This window comes from Bos grunniens, chromosome 19 (assembly GCF_055505025.1).
Source record: "Bos grunniens cultivar Pamir isolate PY7600 chromosome 19, Bosgru_T2T1.0, whole genome shotgun sequence".
NCBI classification, from domain to species: domain Eukaryota; kingdom Metazoa; phylum Chordata; class Mammalia; order Artiodactyla; family Bovidae; genus Bos; species Bos grunniens.
Genome location: NC_141183.1, coordinates 29,364,507 through 29,386,366, shown reverse-complemented (window position 1 = coordinate 29,386,366; position 21,860 = coordinate 29,364,507). Strand labels below are relative to the sequence as shown.

Sequence of the window (21,860 nt, the reverse complement as noted above, 5' to 3'; positions counted from 1 at the left end):
CCTCAGCAACCCCTGGACCATCGCTCCCAGCTCAGGACTCACAGCAAATCTACAGGCAGCAAGTATCTGTGGTATTTGTGAACATCTGTTTAGGGCTTGTTATGCAACAGGGCAAATTTGGAAAGATAGGGCATTCATGCCTATGGTGGGAACTACAATGTCTCACAGGAAATCAGGCTCTGTGTTGTTTGGGGCTTCACGGCTCGAGCACCCTCAGGCAGGCAGGGTCCACGGGGCCGAGGACGGGTTCCAGGTAGGTGGGGGGCCGTTTTGCTGCTCAACCCCCTGGCGAACGGTGGACACTCTCCCTTGCAATTTGACAGACAACTGCTGTTCATTTGAAAAAATAATGATTCACAAAAGGAAACAGACAAATGGGTCAAGAAAGGATGAAATGAACTCAACCAAACTCTGGCCACCAGCCAACAAAACAACCGCTGTGCCTCAGCACACCCGCTCGCTTTGCTGTCTCATCGTAGAACCATGTGAGTCTACCACCCAAGAGGGAGTCGCAGGCGCCACGCTCTCCCCAGAGGACACCATGTCCACCACATGCCGGAGATGAGTTGTCTGTCTGGCTGCTGCCAGGAAAGCCCAGGACGCTTCCGGGACCAGTTGCGCCCGTAGACTGAGGCCTTGGAAGGGGTGAGGTCTCCTGTCGTGGTCAGTGGGATGTCCAGCTGGCCTTACGTCCACGGTCATTGGTGAATCATGCTGCGTTTGCCCCAGCCTCTTGGCCCACCAGACAGTGGAGTGGACTCTAGAAGCTTTGTCCCACCGTCCCAGCAGCACAGCTGCACCCTCTGAACATAACACACTGGTATCAAGTGGGCCTGTGACCTTGGATCTGAGGCCATGTCCCGTGGGCACAGGACTCCCAGGCTGGTCCACTCATACCCAAAAGGCCTGCTTTCCCTGGACGCCCTGAGGCCTCGAGTTGCAGGAGCTGGAGGGACCAGCCACACGGGCACTGTCATCCGGGAGGACCCCTCACGTGCGCTGATGTGACTTCCACGTGAGAGAAGAACCCAGGCAGATCCATGCTTCCAAGGTGAGGGACATTCCCAGAGGACTGGACACAAGTTTTCTAGAATCACTGATGTTGTTTGGAACTCCAGGGAGAAAATTTTCCTAGTAGAGTTGTCTGTCATCACAGGCAGCCCCCGTGTCCTGTTCACAGCTGTGACACCTCAGCAGCTCGAAGACTCACAATTCATTGGCCACAAAGATGCCATCACACTGCTGTGTCCCCCCAGGCATGTCTCCTCGGGGTTCCCAAACAGACACGGTCTGGGCACAGGTGTCCAGCAACTCACATAGCCACAAAGTAAAGCTGGACCCTCTTCACTAGTAATCTGCAACGATGTTGAAGTGACAGTAACTAAAATGCATCTTGATGTTGTTGTTTAGCCATTAGGTCGTGTCTAAGTCTTGCAACCCTGTGGACTGTAGCCCACCAGGTTCCTCTAACCTAACCTCATGCCCTCCTCCAGGGGATCGTCCTGACCGACGATCGAACCCATGTCCCCTGTGTTTGCAGGTGGATTCTCATCTACTGTGCCACCAGGTAAGTCCTAGCTGATGTTTTTTGATGTTAATACTTTGATTAGTAAACTTAGTACTTTGAGATAATTACCAAAACAAACACAATTGGAATGGAAATGGGGGAAATTCAGAATACTGCTGGGACAAAAACTCCCCACAAGGACTCAGAGGTCACTCAGCGATAACACAGCTTGTGGCCTCACTGTGGCTCTGAGACCATCACCAGCTCAGACCATCACCAGCACAGACAGCTCAGACTGGCTGTAATCACACAGCAACTGGTGTGGGAAATGGCCCCCAGGGGGTCAGTCCTGAGACTCAGAGCCGTGGAGGCTGAGCCTGAACCTCCCAAGAGCACCTCAGGAGACGCTTCAGTACTGGGTGACAGCCATGGGTGTCTTTTCCTTTGTGTCTGGGAAACATTATTTAGGATAACAGAACACTTACTGAAGACCAAAATTATCACGGAAGTATGAGGCTTCTTGTGTGATCAGGGGATCTTGGGACAAACGTGTTGGTTCTTACAAGAGAAAATGTTGGCATGTTCCAACTATCAGGCCCTGGAGTTACACTGTTCCTCAGGTTAGGACTGAGTGGTCCAGGAGTTAAGACTGCCCTTCCACTGCAGGGGACTTGGATTCCTGGTCTGGGAAGTTCCACAGGCCATGTGGTTCGAGCAAAAAAAGATTGGGTGGGACTGTGAGCAACAGAATGATACTCAAATAGTTGATCGTGTGAAAGTGCGAGCAACAGTGAATATGGTTTGTAAAACTAACGTGCAGCAGAAGGGGGATTTTGCACGCTGCTTATCAGCGGGATTCAGGATACGCTGCCCCAGAATTTGGCACCTTGGCACACTGAATATTTTAAGATGAAGGGATTTGAGAAATGGCAGGTTCAGGAAGCAGTTTCTGACCCTCATAACGCTGTCGTGTGAGAGGGGACCCCTCCCACAGCTGGAGGAAAGGAGCCCCTTGTTTCCTCGAAGAGTGAGGAGGGGAGGAAAGGGTACGGACAGGTATTGTGGAGCCCCCTCCCCCTCCCACCGCCGCTAATCCACGGAGCTTGTCATACCCTTTCTGGTTCTACCATGTTTCTCTAAAAACACACAGGTGTAACCACCTCTTCAGGCTTCTGTTTCCTTACCAAGGCTCCCGCATCCCAAAACAACTTACATTAAATAAATCTGTGTGCTTTTCTCTTGTTCATCTGGCTTTTGTTGCATGGCTCCCAGCTGAGAATGCAGACAAGTATGTTAAGAAACAAAATTCAACTGCATACATTTTAAAGATCGTACTGGCTTTGTTCAATGACTTATGAATTAGATGGCATTGCCTCTGGCAGGAGCTCTGAGGAACTGTACAGAGGACAAGACTTTCACAGGCAGAAGGGGCAGGAACAGGAAGTCACGCTGGGCTGAAAAGTGAGGTGGTAGTTGAGAGGTAATTTCCCTGTTGGGGAAGCAGGGGTCCATCAGGCCAGTGTGACCTCACTGGTATCGACCAGGCAATTCCTGATTCCCTGGTTTAAGATCCTATTTCGGGGAGAGTCTGAAGCAGTAATTAAGTGAAGTTTGGTGATGTGGAGCTCAGCATCAGTGACTCCATTTTGAGAATGTCATCTTGTTTTTCACAAATATACAGCAAAAGAAAAGATGCTTTTTCCTCTCTCACATATTCAAGAATTTAAGTGTTTAACACTGGTATGCATTAAAGATTTCTCCTCAAATCATGTATTGTACTGACATCTCTAATTCATCCCATTGGGATTCTGATAATTACTTGGCTTTGTATTTACAGAATGGCTTAAAATTTCAATGGTTGCAAAAAACAAGAAAGGTAGAAATAGCAACAGAGATCATTAGAAATTGTAGTGTTGCTGTTACTGAACCAGGTGTTTGAACTCTTTATTTTTAATTTTTTAAATAGATTCTGCTCCTTTAAAAAATATATTTATGTACTTATTTATTTTGGCTGTGCTGGGCCCTTGTTGCTGGTGAGCTGTCTCCAGTTTTGTGCGTAGGGGCTGCTCTTCACCGTGGTGCACAGGCTTCTCGTTGCGGCGGCTTCTCTTGTGCAGCGCAGGCGCTCGGCCTCTGCAGTCGCGGCACACAGGCTCAGTTGTTGGTGCAGGCTTAGTTGCCCCATGGTATGTGGGTCTTCCCGGGCCAGGGATTGAACCGGCATCCCCTGCATTGGCAGGCGAATTCTTGATCACTGGACCACCAGGGAAGCCCCTTGGACTCTATTTTAATCAACAGGTTAATTCTCTGAAGTCTGACTAAGTCACCCAAGGTGGGAGTCTCAGGCCACATGCGCTGTGCTCGCATTTCAAGCCTCACGTGCTGGATTTGAGCCCAGCATAGACGCATACGAGAGGTTGGACAGACAAAACCACATGAAACACAGACCCCTTTAAACTCACTGATCAAGCCTTAACATGTAGCAGCAACAGACACTATTACAGACAGGAACAGAGAGATGAGGTCACCGTGCGTTGTCCCTGGAGGACTCTGTGCAGCCCTGCTCCTCTCTTACATGCCCCTCCTACCAGCAGGAGCTGGGGACAGAAAAGCACTGGGGGGTCATGAAAATGTGACCCCACAGGGAGTGTCCAGAGTGAGAGGGACAGCAGTGTGGGTGTGAGAACCAAGGGAGGGGAGGAGGGACAGAAAAGACAGATAGAGAGAGGTTGCCATTTCGACCCAGGCCGTGGGTGTCTATTCAAGCTCCAGTCCCTTCCCTTCCAGAAAGGGCTGAAACCCTGTCCATTGCCCCCTGGGATGATGGAGCCTGGACACCAGCCAGTTACATGTCTCCTGCCTGTCTGTCCCTCGTCAGGTGACCGCTGCTGGCCAGAGGGAGCAGCTGTCACGCCTGAGAGAAGCTGTAGCTGCCTGTCCTCCACCCCCTTGGAAGAAGAGGACAGGAGAAGGAGATGAGAGAGGTCAGGAGAGGGCTGGGACAAAGGGGAGAGAAGCTGTGCCTGAGCACAGGTGCTGAGGCCCTGGGGTGAGGAAGCAGATTTACCGAACGGGAGAAGCTGAAGCAAGGGGTCCCAGCCGCTCAGGGAAGCTTGTTCGATGGTCCCGGAGGTGGCTGCATCCTCTCCCAGGGAAGAGGCAAAGGCCCCACGGACTGCCCACCAGGGTGGTCGCCAAGTATAGCACTGACCCGAGTCCTTGGACTCTTTGATCAACAGAAATCGATGAGGCCAGATGAGAAATTCAGGTGAGGCTTATTGGAGCTCCTGCCACTTGCGCAGTGGGAACAAGCACCAGGTGGCTTTGCGGCTCTTAGGGGCGGGCTGGGCCCTTAACCAGGTCGGGTGGGGCCGGGGTCAGCTTGGGCGGTCTGCCCGCCCCCTGGGTGGGGCAGTGCGCAGAGATCTGCCTCAGCGCCCCGCTTTAGCTTCCGCGCCTCAGCGCCCCGCTTTAGCTTCCGCGCCTCAGCCCTGGTGGTTGGTTTGTGGCCTTCCGCAGCTCATTGTTCATGATTGCCCCCACGTGTGCCCTCGTGTTTGTCCAGGTGCAAGCGCTCTGGTAAACAGTCCCGGGTCCCAGCCTGTCTCATTACTATAAAATAACAACAAAAGGGGAAAATCTGGAGGATGAATAAACCTAAGACTGAATTTTCCCTGGTTATCAAAGGGAAGAACTCTTTTCGCCCCCTCCCTTAAGACTTCCTGGAGAAAATTCATATTTGTAAATTCTTCCTCTGTCCTGTTAATAGGTATGCAAATGTTTTTAAAGGCTAAATAAGCATTTTGCCTGCATGCTCAGATGCTTCAGTCGTGTCTGACTCTTTGTGACCCCACAGACTGTAGCCCACCAGGCTCCTCTGTCCATGGGATTCTCCAGGCAAGAAGACTGGAGTGGGTAGCCATTTCCTCCTCCAGGGATCTTCCCCACCCAAGGACTGACCCTGTGCCTCTTGTGTCTCCTTCGTTGGCAGGTGGATTCTTTACCACTCAGCCACCTGGGAAGCCCAAAATAAGCTTTTTACCAGAATTAAAACTCAAGAGATTTTTCTTCCCAGAAAGGCCACCTCTTTTCAATGTCTACATAAAGGGACTGCTGTAATAAAATCCACAGAAGGGACAGCGTTTATTCCTCATGCTTGAGAAGTTGAAAGTCCAAGATCCTGGGGCCAGCGGACACGCTGTTGCAGCTGGGGAGGGCCCACTTCCTGGAGCATAGTCGGCTGGGCCCTCACACGTGGAAGGGGCTGGGGGCTGTGCCAGGTCTGTTCATATCTGACAAGGACACTAACCCCATACACGAGGGCTGCACCCTCAAGACCTAATCCCTCCCAAAAGCCTCACCTGCTGATACCACACACTGGGCACAAGAGTTTCAGAGTATGACCTGGGGGCTCGGGGGTGGGAGGAGGGGGCCCAAGGACACAGCTTCCCTCCCTCTGTGGCCAGCTTCAGCACCAGGAGGCTCCAGAAGCAGGCACCACAGGCTAAGTCCCCAGCCAGATCTCTACCCTGACGCTTGTCACCCGAGGAATGTGGAAATCAGTTACCTTCACCAGAGAGAAAGGTTAGAACCAACCAGGCTGCGAGGTCTCGACACAGTCCCTGGGCTCTTGTGAACTACAGAACTAGTGTTGGAAGCACCGGGCTTGGAGCCCAGAGGCCTGATCGCAGGATCTGGGTTGGGGGAGGGAGTGATGTGGGCTTACCTGAGCAACGAATTTGGCATCAGAGATCGTGTGTTCGAGGCCCAGCTCATCTCTGACTAGTTTTCTCAATGGAGACGCGTCATTTCTCTGAACTTCTGATAAAATCGGGCCCTCGATGTCCTCAATGCCCCAGGTGGGTCCCAGGCTCTGGGGAGATGCTTTAAGAGCTGTAAGACACAAGGCAAATGTGGCTCAATGTGATCCATCTGGCCTCTGCAGAGTGCTCACCTGGCCCACCGGGCAGTCTCCCTTCTGTCCAGAGAGCAGGGGGGCAGTGCACTGCAGTTCCTTGCAGCCCCAGGGGAGGGGGCTTCCAGCTAGACCGCTCCCTCCCTTCCTGACCCCTTGGAGACTCCCCCACATCCTGAGCCTGCCAGCCCCAAAGCCTGCGAGGCTCTGTAAACCTGTGTGTCCACTGGATGACAAGGGAACCCAGGGAGATGCTTCCAGAAACTGTCCTCGACAAACACACACGGTCTGAGCCCTGCCTTCACCTCTGGCCCCAACCCCAGAAGTTCCAGAGTCACCCCAGCCCTCCATCTCCATCCGTCCCAGGCGGGGCATTGGGATTTCTCTGACTTCTGCTGTGGAGCTGGGTCCCAGACCACGCCCTTCTGTCTGTCTCCAGACACTGCTTCCAAGAGCTGGTCCCGACACCTCAATTTCAGCACAGCTGACCCTAAAGGAATCTCCCAGTTCGGCAGGGGGACACCAGCTAGGGGTCAGGAGTTTGGAGGCTCTCCTGCCATCAGCCACCAGGGCAGCGTCAGCTGAGATGTCCCCTCTCTGGGTTTGCTGCAAAGGACAGGGTTCCAACGCAGACTCAGTTGCTGTCCTGCTGAGTGCAGGCTGGGCAGAGCCAGGGCAGCAGATGCTCGCCAGGTGCTGGCCTGCAGAGAGGTCCTGGCTCCTCCTGCCTCCGGCTCCAGCAGTCACTCCCCGTCCACCTCCACCCTTGGATGGAAACCAAGTGACTACCTTCCCCAGGGCCAGCGAGGTGGGAGAGACGATCGGAGCGGGACCCAGTCCTAGTGGGCGGACAAGCCCTTGGCCCCCAGGTCTCTGGATTTTGGCCCCTCTTCCTGTCTGTAGGTCCCCATCATGGAGCGCCTGGGCTCACTGCCCAGTCCCCAAAGCCCCGTGGAGGCTGAGCTCTGGAGCTGCTTCAATGATTTACCGGGACGCTGACACTCAAGCACACACGTTTTATTTTTTGTAGGATGCACCCATTAATCCTTCGCAGTTTAATACCCTAGAAGCCTCCTCGTGGGGCTCTCCTGTCCTCCTCGGGCTTGTCGTGGGGCTGCATTCAGGTCTCCTGCCACCGGGCCCGAGGGGTCTGCCCCAGGGTCGGGGGCGGTGTGGTCCATGGACCTGTCCCCCCAGGACTTTTCTAGAATCTGCGATGAGGGCTGTTGGTGTAATTCAGCAACTACTGGAGTTTTTCTTTGGCTCTGACGCGTTGCTGGGACGGCATTCCATAGAGAACGTGGGCACTGACCGGGCTGGACAAAGGACATGACCACAAGGGACACGTAAGGGGCCCTGCTCTCAGGGAGCGTGCAGGCTCCCCGGGGCTGCCAGAGGAGGGGCAGCCCCCGTCCTGCTGGGGTAACTTTGGGAGGAGTCTCCGCTCTGGGGTTAGGCCACTGTGTGCCGCCTGGGGTGGGGGCACCCATCCCATTCTCAGCCCCTCTTCGGGGCTCCTGATCCTGATCACCAGGAGCCCTCATCCTGGGGCTGCTTCCGTCTCTGAAGGGGAGGCTTCAGAATGGCACCCGCCCAGCCCTGCTGCAGTCCCAGGAAAGAAGCCAGTGTGGAGAGGGTGGGTCACACTCTTGGTGGGAGACCCTGGGCCTGTTCATCTAGGAAGAGAGGCAGGTCTGGGACTGTCCGGGACAGAAACAGCCCAAGGCTTTGTTCAGGCCCCTCCTGGCCTTGGGCCCTCTCGCTTTCTTGGTGACTGCGATTCTGTCACCACCCAGATGGGCCGTTCACCCAGGATAGTGTGGTACACCGGGACCCTCGGATCAGCACCCCCAGCCCTCTCCCACATCCGCCCCTCCCCCCAGCATCCAGCCCTGGAGCATCCAGGCGGGGGTCACTCCTCCTGCAGCAGGGGCTCCCGGTCCCCCTCCTGCACCCTCTCGTCTTCCTCCTTCTCCATGCAGCCCACCGTGGCTGCCAGCCCGGCACCCACACCTCCCCCGACCACGGCCGCCCCCGTGGCCCCCACCGCAGCTCCCGCAGCCACCATCCCGGCCTCTGCGGCCAGCGCCGCTGCGGCCATGCCTGCGCCCACCACGCCCCCTGCCAGGCCCATGAGCCCCGCGCCCACTGCGCCGCCGACGGCAGCCAGGTGGCCACAGAAGCGCACGGTGTAGGAGTCCATGAAGGCCTTGGCCTCGGCCTGCAGCTCGGCCTCCAGGGCCTCTAAAGTCTGCTCCCTCCCGGTGCACAGCAAGGTTGCCCCGTGCCGGGCCAGCAGCGTGTCCTTCTGGGCTGACAGGAGGTTCCGCATGGTGTCCGGCAGTACCCGGAGCGCAGAGAATATGCGCTTGGTGGCTGCGTCCTGTGATAGAGGAGGAAGAAGGGGCCTGACCCGGAGCCAAGTGCCTCCCACCAGACCCTCGCCTGGGCTCCTCCTACACAATGCCTGGCTCCTCTCCTGCAGGACGCCCAGGCTCCCAGCAGGCCAGGCTCACCTGCTGCCGCACGTACTCCTCAAACTCCTTCTTGGCAGCTTCCACCGTCCGTAGGTCGTGCAGCTGGGCGGCCATCTGTCCAGGGGGAAAACCCGGCTGCCTCCCTCCTTTGCCCCTGTCCCCTGCTGGTTGCCCGGCTTCACCCAGAGGAGTCCGGCCCACCTCCTCCACTCCCACGTCCTCCCCTTGGCCCCGTACCTCGTCCGGGGAGGCGCAGCTGGGCCCTGTCCTGCCCATCCAGCCCGAGAGGTTCTGTAGAGACAGCGGTGGGGAGTCAGGGGGTGCAGGGGCACCAGGTGTCCGGGGCTCCAGGGGGCTTTCACACCTTGACCTCCTGAGCCAGCTGCTGCCCCGTGAGCAGGCGTCGGTCCCCCCGGGCTGCCGGGCGCCCCTCGCTCCAGTAGCCTGGGCAGCGGCTCTTGGCATGCTGGGGGGCTGCACTCAGCACGTCAGCCACGTAGGCGCGCAGGCGGCCGGCATCGTCATCTGTGTCTGAGGAAGAGATCCCTCATGCAGAGGAGCCCGGAGCAGGACCGGCTTTAGGAGGAGAGAGGGTATCAGGCTGGGCACCCAGAAGAAGGCAGGCCAGGGAGTCCCTGCTCCAGGGACACTCACCGCCTGAGCTTCCATGGCCTCGGCTCACCCACCGCCGTCCAGGAGCCGGCAGGAGGTAGCAGCGGGCTCTCCTCCCTTGGAGCAGCCCCTGGACCTTGGGGTACTTGCCAGACGATTTCTAAAGGAGGGGGAAAAAATAAATAAATAAAGGAGGGGGAGCACTCTGAGCTAGCTCCCCATACCTGCCCCATCTTCCCGGCCCTCCGTCCCCTCCCTCACCTGGATGACATCGCCCACGTGACCCTGCCAAGCCTTGCTGGGGTGGGAGGAGTCACGAACTAAGAGGTCCAGGTGCTGGAAGAGAAGGGGTGCTGACAGCAGCAGCTGGGGCGTTGGGGTCTGGGCTCCAAGTCCAGAGACGGGCTCTCACCTGGATTGGCACCATGCCATAGTGTCTGCCCATCACCTCGGCCACGTGGACAAACGTCTGGGGACGGGGCACAGAGGTCACAACTGGACCACTCCAAAGATGTGCCTCCCAGCCCCTGGAGGACACCCTCCCAACTCCCAGCCCAGGACCCTCCGGCCTCTCCTCAGCCCCCAGCCCACAGCCCTGCTCCAGGTCACGAAACCCTGGGGCAGAGCCCGGCAGCACTCAATTCCAGCTGCCCAGTCCCCTGCCTCACAGTCAACACAGGGACAGAGAGCAGCCCCAGGCCAGCCATCCCCTCACCTCCAGGTGCTCCAGGTCTGTGTCCTTCAGCTCCTGAGAGGCCGTGAGGATCTGCAACCAAGGAGAACAAGGTGCGGGAGGGGCTGTGATGACAAGGAGATGCTGGGAGGACTCCGGCAAGGAAGGATCCTCAGGTGGACTGTGGGGCTCAGAATGTGGGAGGGATCAGCCGGGGAGGGGAACCCCTTGCACCCTGCAGTGGGGCAGGACTGGCCTGACCTTGGTGGGGTGGAGGGCAGGCCCAAGAATGGTCCACAGACCTTCAGCTGCCCCAGGAACCTTCAACCGAACTTTAGGACAAACCATATTCCCACCTTCCCTAAGGTCATCCCCTCGCAGGGGTGCCTCCAGAACCTGCTCTGGGGCCAAGGTGACCTTCCTTGGTGGGACCAGGCTGGGCTAAGATGGTCCTGGGAAGGTGGAGAGGGCCTTGAGGAGCTAGCAGGGCCTCACCTGGTAGGAGCTCAGCATGGAGGTGAGGGCGCACAGCCGGGTCCTTGTTTCCCTGCTCAGCTCCGGGCTCATGACGTCCCCCGTGTCCACCAGGAACACGGCCACCTGCGTGGAGTGCCAGCTGTGGGTCAGCCTGCCAGGCGCCTCCCCAACCCTGCCCCTTCCCACCCCGCATTCTCATCCTGGCCCCCAAAGCTTTCCTGCCCATCACCTTCTCTGCTCCCCAGCCCCCGCACTGCCCGAATCGGCCTGGACCCCTCCGTCCCTTCACCCCTCACCTTCCTCCCCTCCTTCCCCAGCAGGAAAGGGTGGCTCCACATCCAGATGCCCCTAGAGAGGCCGTTGGCTCCCCACCTAAATCCCTGCCCGGAGCCCGCGCTCCTCGGCCAGCTGCCCTCGCCGGACGCCTAAGGAACAGAGAAGCAGAGCAACTTTGGACCATCCGGCCCTGCTCCCTTCGCCAAGCCCGGCTGGGACCCTGGTCCTGTCCCCCAGTCCTCGCCCGGCCCCGCGCTCACCAGGCCGGGCAGGCCCTGGAGCAGGTGGTTGAGGAGGAAGGTCTTCCCTGAGTGTGGCCCCCCCAGGACGGCGAGGAGGCAGACCGGGGTGTCCCTGGCCAGCGGGTGCTTCAGGCAGCGGTTGATGGCGCCCATTCGCAGGATGAGGCCCCCCGAGGCGTTGATCCGCACCAGCAGCAGCGGCTCAGCCCGCACAGCGCAGGTCTCCTGGGCCCAGAGACGAGGTTCCCTGAGCACCAGGCTGGAGCGTGTCTACCCCGAACTCCGCTCCCTCCGTCGCCCCGCCCCATAGCCACGCCCTCCGTCGCCCCGCCCCCTCCGTCGCCCCGGCCGAGGCCGGCATGCTCACCTCCATGGCCCCGCCCCCTCCTCCGCCCCTCCCCCTCCTTCCAGGTCCAAGCCGGCACCTGCAGCGCGGCGGCGGGCAGCGGCCTCTGCGGCAGGAGCCTCATCCTCTCCCCCAGGCCCCGCAGGCCCTTCCTCCGCTTGCAGGTCTTGCGGCACTCGGGGCAGCAGGGCGGCCCGCAGCCAGGCACGCGGTGGGTGCTGAAGCACCGCGGGCAGAAGTCGTGGCCACAGTCCAGCGAGATGGGCTCACGCGGCCTCTCCAGGCAGATGGAGCAGGCGGGCGGCTCGCGGGGCGCCGTGGGCCGGGACCCCAGCCCCAGCTCCAGCTTGGGGAACGGCGTATGGGACCTGGGGGCGGCGGTGGGGGGAGGGGTGCGGGGACCCCAGACAGTGGTGAGAGGGGCCCCCGAAACGAGGAACCCTGGATGGAGCCGTCGCGGGTAAGTTCCCGCCCGGGTCTGGCTTGTTTCTAATCCTCCAGGAAGGGAGGCAGGGGCGGGCAGACAAGATGGTGCCGGCGTCTGGCACAGATGCCAAGGAAATCCACCCCCACGGCCTCCTGCTTCGAGGGGAGGGGTCCCTCCAGGGGTCACCTACCCCTACCCCCTCCCTGCAGTGGCTTCAACACGCTGGGCCTGTGGACATAAGGGGGCTCCCGCAGCGGGGCAGATGGCTCTCAGAAGATTCCAGCGCTGAGCTGGCACCGACTTCCTGAGGCACCCACCTGATTTCCCGTCCTTCCCTCCACAGCCCACCAGGGCCAGCCTCGTGTTGCCCGCCCTGGGACAGGCCTCCGTGCTCCCAGCCAGCCCACCCACATGGCCCCCACCCGCCGCCAGGCCTTCCACTTACCAACTGTTGCTGCTGTTCCCCATGAAGCTCCGTTTTCTCTCCTTGGAGAAAATTGGGGACAGAAAACCCAAAAAATGTTATTTAGAAGAGAATCCAGAGTTCTATCTTCATCCTGGGTTTTAGGTGCCCCCATCCCCTCTCTGGAGACCCATCCCCACAAGGGGGCCCCTTCCCAGCAACCCCCCACACACTTCCTCCCCAGATCTCAGGACCAAGACCTTGCCTGTTTGCCAAGCCGGTGACAAAAGGAAATGACTGACAAGGCGGACCTCGGCATGGGAGGCTGGCGGGGGCAAGAGTCCCAGAGCAGAGAACAGGCCCGAGAGACCTTGCCGGCGCTGAGGATGGCTCTTCTCCTGGAAGCGCTGGTGGGGCTGTGGCAGGTGGAGGCTGGTGAGGGGGAGGGTGGTCTCCCCGGAGGAGACGACTGGGCAGGGCTGGGAAATGGATGTGACAGTCGGGAAAGAGGAGGCTGCCTCTGGACTCACCCCAGGGGGAGGAGACAGGACTGCGGGAACCAGGGCTCCGGAGGAGGGAGGGATGAGAGAGCTGAGCCCAGAATCCCTGGCAGAGGCTGGGATGCAGGCGAGCGAGGTGGTGAGTCGCCATGGAGACGAGGGAAAGATAAGGACAGGGCGGGGGAGGGTGGAGGGAGAACGAAACCATATGGGTGCGTGGCAGACACAGAACTAGGCTGGCACTGCCCCTCCTGGCCCAGCAGGTCTCTTCCAGGGCCGCAGGCAGGGGGTACAGAAGACAGAAGTGTGGGAACCGGGAAAGCACATGGCGGGCGCTGACCCAGAGCCCCAGATGGTCTCCTTCCTCCCGTGGATGGTCGTGGTGCTGGGCATCTGCTGGGGCCCATGATGCTACCCACAACATGTGGCCTACAGGACCCTCCCCCACGGTAGTGCCTCCCCCAGGGTCATCCCTTCCCTAGGGTCGTCCCAGCTATGCCTTCCTCAGCCCCCTGGGCTGCTCTGACATTGGCTCTTTGTCCCGTGGTGTCTTCCTCTTCCACAGAGTTATCCCTGGACCCTCTAGCTGCCTATTGACTGGGCCCCTCCCACTCACCCTGCAGTACACAGCCAGCCCAGACCCCTGAGCACAGCTGACCCCTGGCTGCTCAAATACCTGCCACAGCTCCATTAGATTGGAATCCAAAGTTCCTGGGCTGCACCCGAGGGTCTGAACCTCCCTGAGCAGCCCTCCCTCCTCCACCTCCGACCTCCACCCAGTGTTCCCTGTGGCTATAGCGGGCCGCCAGGCTCCTCTGTGTGTTAGTCACTCAGTCGTGTCTGTTTGTGACCCTGTGGACTGTAGCCCACCAGGCTCCTCTGTCCATGGGATTCTCCAGGCAAGAATACTGGAGTGGGTTGTTGTGCCCTCCTCTAAGGGATCTTCTCAACCCAGGGATTGAATCCAGGTCTCTAGGGGCACCAAGCAAAGGCAGGGCACTCGGATCTGCATTCCTGGGGAGTCTGGGCCAGCAAAGGGGTGGGGGTGGAAGGACATTTCTCACAGGGAGTGAGAGGTGGAGGAGAGGCCAGGAGTGGGGCGTGCAGGACCCTCTGCAGCCTAGCCCTCAGTCCTGTCCCCAGGGCCCTCTCTGGCCCAGGAGGCCATTGTCTAGCCAGCGGCCTCTGGGTACTGTCCAGTGGGTGAGCCCAGACTCAGCTGCCTTCGTGGCTGGGACCCTCCCAAACCCGGAGGGACAGCAGGATGTGCTGAGTACCCACCCCCACCCCCCAGGGCCACCAGTCCCCTCCCATCAAGGTGACCCCCGCCCTGTCCTAAGACGACAGAGCAGAACAATCATCCCACACCTGCTTAGCAATTTAGGGTCACACCGTGTCACCAAGAGCTGCCTCCCCCGGTCCCCACAGCACAGAGGGCCTGGTGTCTAAACAGGGAACCCAAGGCTGGGCGAGCAGGATGGCCATGCAGTGCGGGTCCAGAGGGCGGCCTCGGCCCCCCAACCCCAGGTCTGTGCTGGCCTGTCGCCGCCTCCCCCCAACCCATGCTGGAGGGTTTACACAGACAGAGAGCCCCAGCAACCACCCCCCAGCCCAGGCCCAGGCTGGCTCAGACACCCTCAGAGAGCTTCCCCGTCTGTCCTTTCCCCTCTTTGTTCTCAAATCTTTAGGAAGTGCCTCTTCTGTACCAATCATGGAGTCTGCTGCCAGGGCTACAAGAGACAGATGGGGTCCTTACCCAGGGGAGCTCAAAGGCTGTGTTCAAACCCAGGACAGGCCTCCACCCTGAGCACAGACACCGAAACCTAGGAGACTGTGGGACTGGGGAAGCCCCGCAGCCAGACCTGCAGCTGCTGAGGCTCAGTCTTGTGGGATGGGTGGACGTTAACCCCTCTCTGTGAAAGGCGCTGGGTGGGGTGGGCGTTGCAGTCACAGGGAGCAGCCTGTGTCAAGGCCAGGCTGGGGCAGTGCTGGGGAGTGCGGTCCACAGAGCACAGACCTGGGGAGGACATGGGGCAGCTTTTAGACTTTAATGACGTGACGGTGGGAACCTAAAGGAGTTGAAGCAGGAGGCATGTGACGAGATCTGCGTCCCTGAACCCACGCAGAGAGACTACAGGAGACCTGGCGGCTAAACCAGGCCTGAGACCTGTCCCCTAGGGACTGCGTCCAGAGTGCCACCAAGTTTTGCTAGAGCAGGCAGTGCTGTGCCAGGGGCTCCTGCCCTGACACTACCGCCGACCTGGTGGGGATCTTCACCTGCATAGAGGTCAACTCACACGCTGATCTTTGCCAACTTCAGCCACAAACAATGAAGGGTGGTTCCAGGCACGTCTGACTTGCTCTGGAGTTTTGAGGTTAATGGTCTGCCATGTCACCAAAAACAAACTTTTTTTTCTAATTAAAAGGGGAGATTAAAGCATCCTAAGTGTCTAGTCATAGATAAATAAATAGTTGATGATTTAAAACTAGACGCTTCAGCCGCAGGGTGGCGTGGGCAGAGCTGTTGTTGATGCTAGGCACCCAGGGGTCTGTTTTGGGCTGAGTCCATTTCCAATTAGAATCCCATCTGTTCTTGCTTCTTTTGGACAACAGACACAGGTGGTCCCTGCTGTGTGTCAGCAGCCGAGCAGCCCACCGGAAAGGCCCTGGCGGTCAGGCTGAGCACACTGGGCTCTGTCCCCTGAAACAAAGGGCATGAGGACAAGAGTGGAGATTTTGTGGAGCACCTGGAAACTTCTGGGCAGTGGTGTGGTCAGTCAGAAGTGGGGCTCAGCAGCCAATCTGGTGGGGTGGGAGAGGGCAAGGGGCCACGGACACTGGAGCCACTTCTTAACACTCACAGCCCCACTTTGCGGACAGGGAAGCAGAGATTCAGAGTCACATGACCTCCTCACAGAGACTTGGGGCGGCCCACCTGGGGGTCAGGAAGGGGTAGAAAAGCCACAGTCCCAGCACGAGGGACAGGAAGGGGACCTTCATGGGCAGGACGCCCAGGCCAGGGCACTGACTGACTACTGTGGGGACTGGAGGTGACAGTGGTGATGCTCAAAGGCCCCCTGAGGTTTACACTGGCTAGCGGGGGGCCATCAGCAACCAAGGAACCTGCACCATCACGCACCAATTTCCCTGAACCCGAGCCCATGCCCAGCTCCAGGCCCCTCCCCTGAAATCCCCCATTTGGACTCCTAGCCGCCCACCAGGTCTGGAGCATCCAGGCAGTCGGCCAGGATGCTGAGGATGCGGCCAGCTGGCCCTGAGGAGCAGACACCCTGCCACAGTCTCCACTCAGCTGGGCCTGGCCCCCCAGACCCCTCCAAGGTGAGAGGCAGCAGCTCGCAGCTGGACAGCCAGCCAGCCAGACTGATTGGGGCCGGGCCCCCTGCAGGCTCAGCCTCTACATCTGGACCTCCACTGGTCATCTGGTGGCCAAGGCCACCCCAAGATGGACCGGACCAGCTGGAAGGCCCTGGCAGCACCCAGGCCTTGGTTCAAATGCCAACCCTGCCCAGCTTGCCAGCCTGGTCACTCCCCTCCCTGCAGCTCAGCTTCCTGACAGTAAAGCTAAAGATAATGATCTCCCCCCTGCTGGGTTATTGTGAGAGCCTGGCATGCAGCTGGTGCTCAATAAATGCCAGCTGGGCTCACCTCACCTCACTGTGCCAGCATCTCCCCACTGTTTGCCCCCTGCCTGGTCTCTCAGCCCCCTCCCCATCCAGGGGGCCTGACCCCTCCTCTTGTCAAATAAGAATCCGAGAGGTTCCTACAGAGGCAGGACCTGAGGGCGTGAAGACCATGCCCCACAGACAGAGCCCTGTTTCAGCTAGTTTGTTACTCTGATGAGATGGTCACAGGCATTTACTCGCTCCTAAGGTAGGCTGCCATCCCATGGATGGCATCACCGATTCAATGGACATGAGTTTGAGCAAGCTCCAGGAATTGGTGATGGACAGGGAAGCCTGGCAGAGAAGGCAGTGGCACCCCACTCCTGTACTCTTGCCTGGAAAATCCCATGGATAGAGGAGCCTGGTAGGCTGCAGTCCATGGAGTCGCTGAGTCGGACACGACTGAGCGACTGAACTGAACTGAACTGAAGGTAGGCTGAGTCCTTTCAACGATAGAAACTCAGTTCTCCCAGATTTCCTCCAAAGGTGGAATCATTGCTCCACTTTACAGATGAGGAAACTGAGGCTCTGCAGATGCTCACAGCCACGCCTGGCTTCTGCTAACCTCACTCCCTCACACACACATATACACATACATAGACACACACATGTACACACACACTCCTTCCTCTCTCAACCCCTCCCCACCCTGTAGCCTAGACCTGGGGAGAGCAGAGCGGCCATAACAGCCAGGTGCTCAGCAATCCACCACACAGCCTGTTTGTTAATGAAATCTAGTGTGGAGTGAGGTTAGGTAACAGGAAGTGACCAGCTGACCCCAGAGGTCAGGGAGGATGGTGTCCAAACGCTGGAATCTGCTTCTGCTTTCTGATGATGAATCTGGTGGCAGGAAGAGGAGCCCCACCCCGATCGGAGCAGCTGGTCCCAGAGGACATTCTGGGGCCAGAGGCGGGGAGGCGGTCAGCTGACAGGCCTGAGAAGGCTGGGGAGCCATCCCCAGGGCCCAAGCCAGCCCTGCCCATCCACAGCGGCCACCAGGAACAGACTGCAGGCTGACAGCTCCTGCCCCACCCGCTCCACCAGTATTATGCATATGTGCTAACTCACTTTAGTGTGTGTCTGACTTTTTGCAACCCCATGGACTGTAGTCCACCAGGCTCCTCTGCCCATGGGATTCTCCAGGCAAGGACACCAGAGTGGGTTGCCATTTCCCTCTCCAGGGATCTTCCTGACCAGGAATCAAATCTGCATCTCTTATGTCTCTTTCGCTGGCAGGCAGGTTCTTTACCACTAGCCCACCTGGGAAGCCCTACGCCCTGCCAGCCCGAATGTAAATCAAAACGAGTCCTTCAGGCATAAGGGATCCTGCTGGGCCACTTCATCAGGTGGCCAGGGGCTCATGTCCATGGAAATGGGCCCACGGCGCTCCATGTACGTCACACTGCATCACAGTCTTGTTGAGCAACTCCCACTCACAGGGAGATGGAGCAGGTGTGCCTTGTCCCATTCCTATGTGAAGTACGACGAAACGCCCGGACACCAGGCAGAGTGTTCGGGACAAGACTGACTCTAAAGGAGACAAGACTCTAAAGGAGAGAGAAGGGGAGGGCTGAGGCACTGGGGCCTCGGGACCTGAGGAGCCACATGGAGGCGGGTGCCCTGGATTCTCCTTCTGCCTCACTGTTCTGGACCTGATGCTGGACAAGGGGCAGCCCACAAAGGCTAACAGGCAGACCAAAAAAGTCCCAATAAACTCCTTGCACCCCCACTCTAACTGAGAAATCAGGAGAGGGACAGCCTTGCAAGATGGGAAACTTTTAGACAGTAAACACTCCAGCCAAATACCACGAAGAGATATAGCCCCAGCCTAGCCGCCCCAGCCGGCACCAGGGGGGACGAGATGCCCCCTCACCTGGCCGTGTCAGAGGAGGCCGGAGGGAGCCTGGACTTTTCTCCCAGCTGGGGACACCCGCTCTCCTGACCCCACAGCACTGTGGAAGCCACCTAGGGAGTCAGAATCCTGAGCCTATCTGGTGGTCACAGCCCCTCCTGGGGCACTGGTTGGGGTGGCAGAGTAAGGAGCCTGGACGCCCACCTGCCTCAGCATCCTGAGGCTTTACCCCATCCCTTGCCAGAGGGGTCTCAGAGAAAGCCACGAGACAGGGGCCAACAGGATCCAGTGTCTCAAGGCATCGTGTGATGAGGTGTCCCACTGTTCAGGATTCAGCACCAAGTGGCCATCAACAGGCCAGAGGGCAGACCCTGCAGTCCTGGAAACGTCCTGCATGATGACCGCATCCATGGTATCACCCGGGTTGTGATGCTGAGGGACAAACGTATGACGTGTGCCCACTGGGGAAACGGAATGACATATGCCCACTGGGGAAACAGGACAAGGTACCAGGGCTCAGAGTCTCCCCTGTGGTCCAGTGGCTGAGACTCTGCACTCCCAGTGCAGGGGGCTGGGTTCCATCCCTGGTCAGGGAACCAGATCCCACATGCCACAACTAAAGATTCCATGTGCCTCAACTAAAAACAAGGTCCTGCATTCTGCAACCAAGAGTTCACAGGTCACCGCGAGAAAAGATCCCAACACTGCAAGGATGAGGCAAGACTCTGCATCTGCAACTAAGACCAGGCACAGCCAAAAAAAAGGTGGGGAAGGGGAGAAAAAGATGCCTGGGCACTCTATCAATTTACACAACTGCATGGAAACCTACCATGACCTCAAGACCAAAAGTCTAGTTAAAAATAAAATAACAATCTAGAAGAAAGGTGTCCCTTCCTGCTTAAAATGGGACACCGGCTTTCTGTTGCCTGTAGGATAGCCTGACACTCCCTCCCCACGAGGCCTGCCCATCTAAAGTCCCCCCACTACAGCTCCCCAGCCCTCCGCTCCTCCAGCCCCTCACTCACTCCCCCCAAGCTCAGGGCCTCCTTGCCTGCATCTCACCCGAAGCAAGCATGGCCCAGATAGGCCCCTGGGCCCCACTGCACTCCTGCCGCCGTCCAGCTTCTGTGTTCAGTCTTGAGAAGCTGCAGTCACAGGCTCTGCAAACTCCATCCCACTCCCTGGAAAAGCAGGGCACAGAGTGCAAATAACACACTACTGTGAAAACGCTTCCCATCGTTCAGATCCCTGGAAAGGCCCCAGACACCCACAGGGGACCCCAGATGACACTCTGAGAAGCACTACATGGAACTATTTTAAAAATACTTTTGTATTGAGCAGAACACCGGATGCTTAAGAATATGTATAGAATTATTCCGTTTATAGGAGGTTCAGGAACAGACAAAGCCACTGCAAGTTGAGAGCAGTGACAATGGTGTCTCCCTCGGGCTGGGGAGTGGGAGACATAGACGTGACCTTCTGGGCTGGAAACCTGTCTCTTGACCTACAGGTAGTGACACAGTGGTTCACCCAGTACAAGCTGCACCCCTGCCCGCACCATCGCTGACCTCGATAAAAGGAAAACCATTAACATCGCACTCTTCCACCTTGGACTTGGCTTCAGCTTCATTAGAACTGCCGGGATGTGCCTCCCATCAGTTCCAAGGATCGGAGGCCACCTGTGGGGGCCCCAGCCTCCCAAGGGCACGCCTGCTCTCCATAAGAGCCAAGATCACCCTGGTGCAGCCAGGGAAGACCCCAGAGTTCATGGGACACTCACTGGCAAGGCCACTGCTGTATCAGGGAGACCCAGTCCCTGGGGCACCAGCAGGACCAGGGGACACAGCTGTTCCCCACCCCCAGCCTTGCTTGCTTCCACCAGGTCTGGGCATGTTTGGCCAGGGACTTTTCTTCCCCCAGTGAGTCTGTCTTTTTGACTCAGGACCAGCTCTCTTTGCAGGAAAAAGAACAAGAACGGGCTCTTAGTTCTGCCTCGGGCAGGAAGGAGACTTGGAGTAACCACGGGGAGACAATTAGGCACGGGCCTTGGCATTCTCCACGGCCCTCCCTTCCCACTGTTTACAATTGCACAAGCCAAAGTCCGTCCTGTGTCTGCGAGGCCCCGAAGGACCCTGCCCCGCCTCCTCTGAGCCTCTCCTGTGTCCTCGCTTGTCCTTTCTGCCTGGCCAGTCGGCTGGCGCCCCAGCCCTCAAATGCAAAGGCGCCTCCTACCCCAGGGCCTTTGCACATGTCACTCCATTGCTCACACCTCTCTTTACTGGAATGTCTGCACTGCTCCCTCCCTGCCCCTGCAGTCTTTATTCCAGGGGTCCGGACAATCAGCCCCTTCCCCATCACCTGTCAATAAGGCTCACTGGAGCCCAGCCATCTCGTGCATGTCCAGGGATGGCCAAGGTGGCACAGCTGAAGATTCAAGTCTGAGACCATAGGGCTCCTGAAGCCTGAGCTATTTCACATCTGGCCATTTATAGAAAAAGCTGCTCACCCAGTCTCAGTCCCTCAGAACCTTCTCACTGCTCACTGAGGCTTCCTGCCCCAAACTTGAACTCTATGAGACTCCCTGCCTTCAATCACTGATGTGGGCAGGCCATCCACTGGGTCTGCTCCTGGGTGTATCCTGGTCACCTCAGCATGGCAGCATGCCAGGCTCCAGAGATGGATGCTGAGAACGTGGGTGTCCGTCTGCATCCCCTAAACTGCTCACATCGTGAGTGCCCTGTGGTGACTGGCGTGGCACAGGCACCCCATAAACACTGAGGGACGCAAGGATGAGGGGATGTGTGTGCTGTGGGCACATGTGCATATTTGTGCTTGTTCAGAGCTGGCGGTGGTGAGAAGAACACTCGCCGGAAGCAGAATTCTGTGCCACTCGGTCTTCCTGGTCAGGTGGAATGACCCTTGGCCACACTCTTCACTCTGGGGCTCTTACTAAAGCATCTCCAGGAAGGACATGAAGTGCGGGGCGCTTTGCAGCCCACAAAGCCACACCACCCTTGTTCCAGCCTGCCGGGCTCCCCGTGCTGCACGCACCCCCCCAGCACCTGCAACCTCCTCAGGGCGCTGGGCCCCCAAACCCAGGCTTCTTCTCTGCAGCAGGGGCCAGCGCCTGGGCAGACAGCTGCTCACCCCCAGCATCAGCACCTCAAGTTGGCTCCCTGGCTGTGGGGGTGGGCGGGGTGGGGAGGGTGCCACAGGACGACTAAGTGGAGCAGAGAGGACTCTCAGGGCAGGAAGACTCGTGTGTGTGTGTGTGTGTGTGTGTGTGTGTCGGCATGTGATGCAGGCCGCACAGTGCCAGGCATGACCCCTCATGTTAGCTGTGGGCTCCGAGTGATGCTGAGCTGAGGGCGTGGGTCTGGTGGGGCTGTTGTTGCGGAGCTGTGCTTGTGTCGGGGCGGGGGTGTGGGAAATCTCTGTACCTTCCTCTCAGTGAACCAAAAAGTGCTCTA

General features: G+C 58.3%; 1 protein-coding gene across 11 annotated transcripts; it reads right to left on the bottom strand.

The window, feature by feature from the left end:
• Positions 1-3,420: 3,420 nt before the first annotated feature.
• Positions 3,421-14,418, bottom strand: RNF112 (ring finger protein 112). Of its 11 annotated transcripts, none has more exons than XR_015147809.1 (18): positions 12,886-14,418; positions 12,616-12,771; positions 12,398-12,433; positions 11,605-11,893; positions 11,198-11,404; positions 10,958-11,086; positions 10,680-10,784; positions 10,227-10,277; positions 9,924-9,980; positions 9,773-9,847; positions 9,554-9,671; positions 9,264-9,430; positions 9,137-9,190; positions 8,939-9,013; positions 7,485-8,805; positions 6,234-6,400; positions 4,575-5,119; positions 3,421-3,734 (listed from the first exon to the last, which is right to left on the bottom strand). XR_015147809.1 is itself a non-coding variant. In XM_086358554.1 (15 exons), exons 1-15 carry the CDS (start codon positions 13,260-13,262, stop codon positions 8,335-8,337), a joined length of 2,367 nt encoding a protein of 788 aa, XP_086214680.1. In that variant the 5' UTR covers positions 13,263-14,418; the 3' UTR covers positions 7,424-8,334. The 11 variants fall into 11 exon arrangements, 4 of the variants coding, with proteins under 4 accessions (XP_086214680.1, XP_086214679.1, XP_086214682.1 ...); XR_015147810.1 differs by having other exon boundaries at positions 9,264-9,424; XR_015147806.1 differs by having other exon boundaries at positions 8,939-9,190.
• Positions 14,419-21,860: the final 7,442 nt, after the last annotated feature.

Excerpts from the sequence above, each read along its gene's own strand:
- RNF112 (XM_086358553.1), bottom strand. The coding sequence starts at position 13,262 with ATGGGCCCCAGCAGATGCCCAGCACCACGACCATCCACGGGAGGAAGG. Across the intron at positions 11,405-11,604 it reads TGCCCGCCGCCGCGCTGCAG|GAGACCTGCGCTGTGCGGGC; the intron begins GTGCCGGCTTGG and ends CTCTGGGCCCAG. Across the intron at positions 9,672-9,772 it reads ACGTGGGCGATGTCATCCAG|AAATCGTCTGGCAAGTACCC; the intron begins GTGAGGGAGGGG and ends CCCCTCCTTTAG.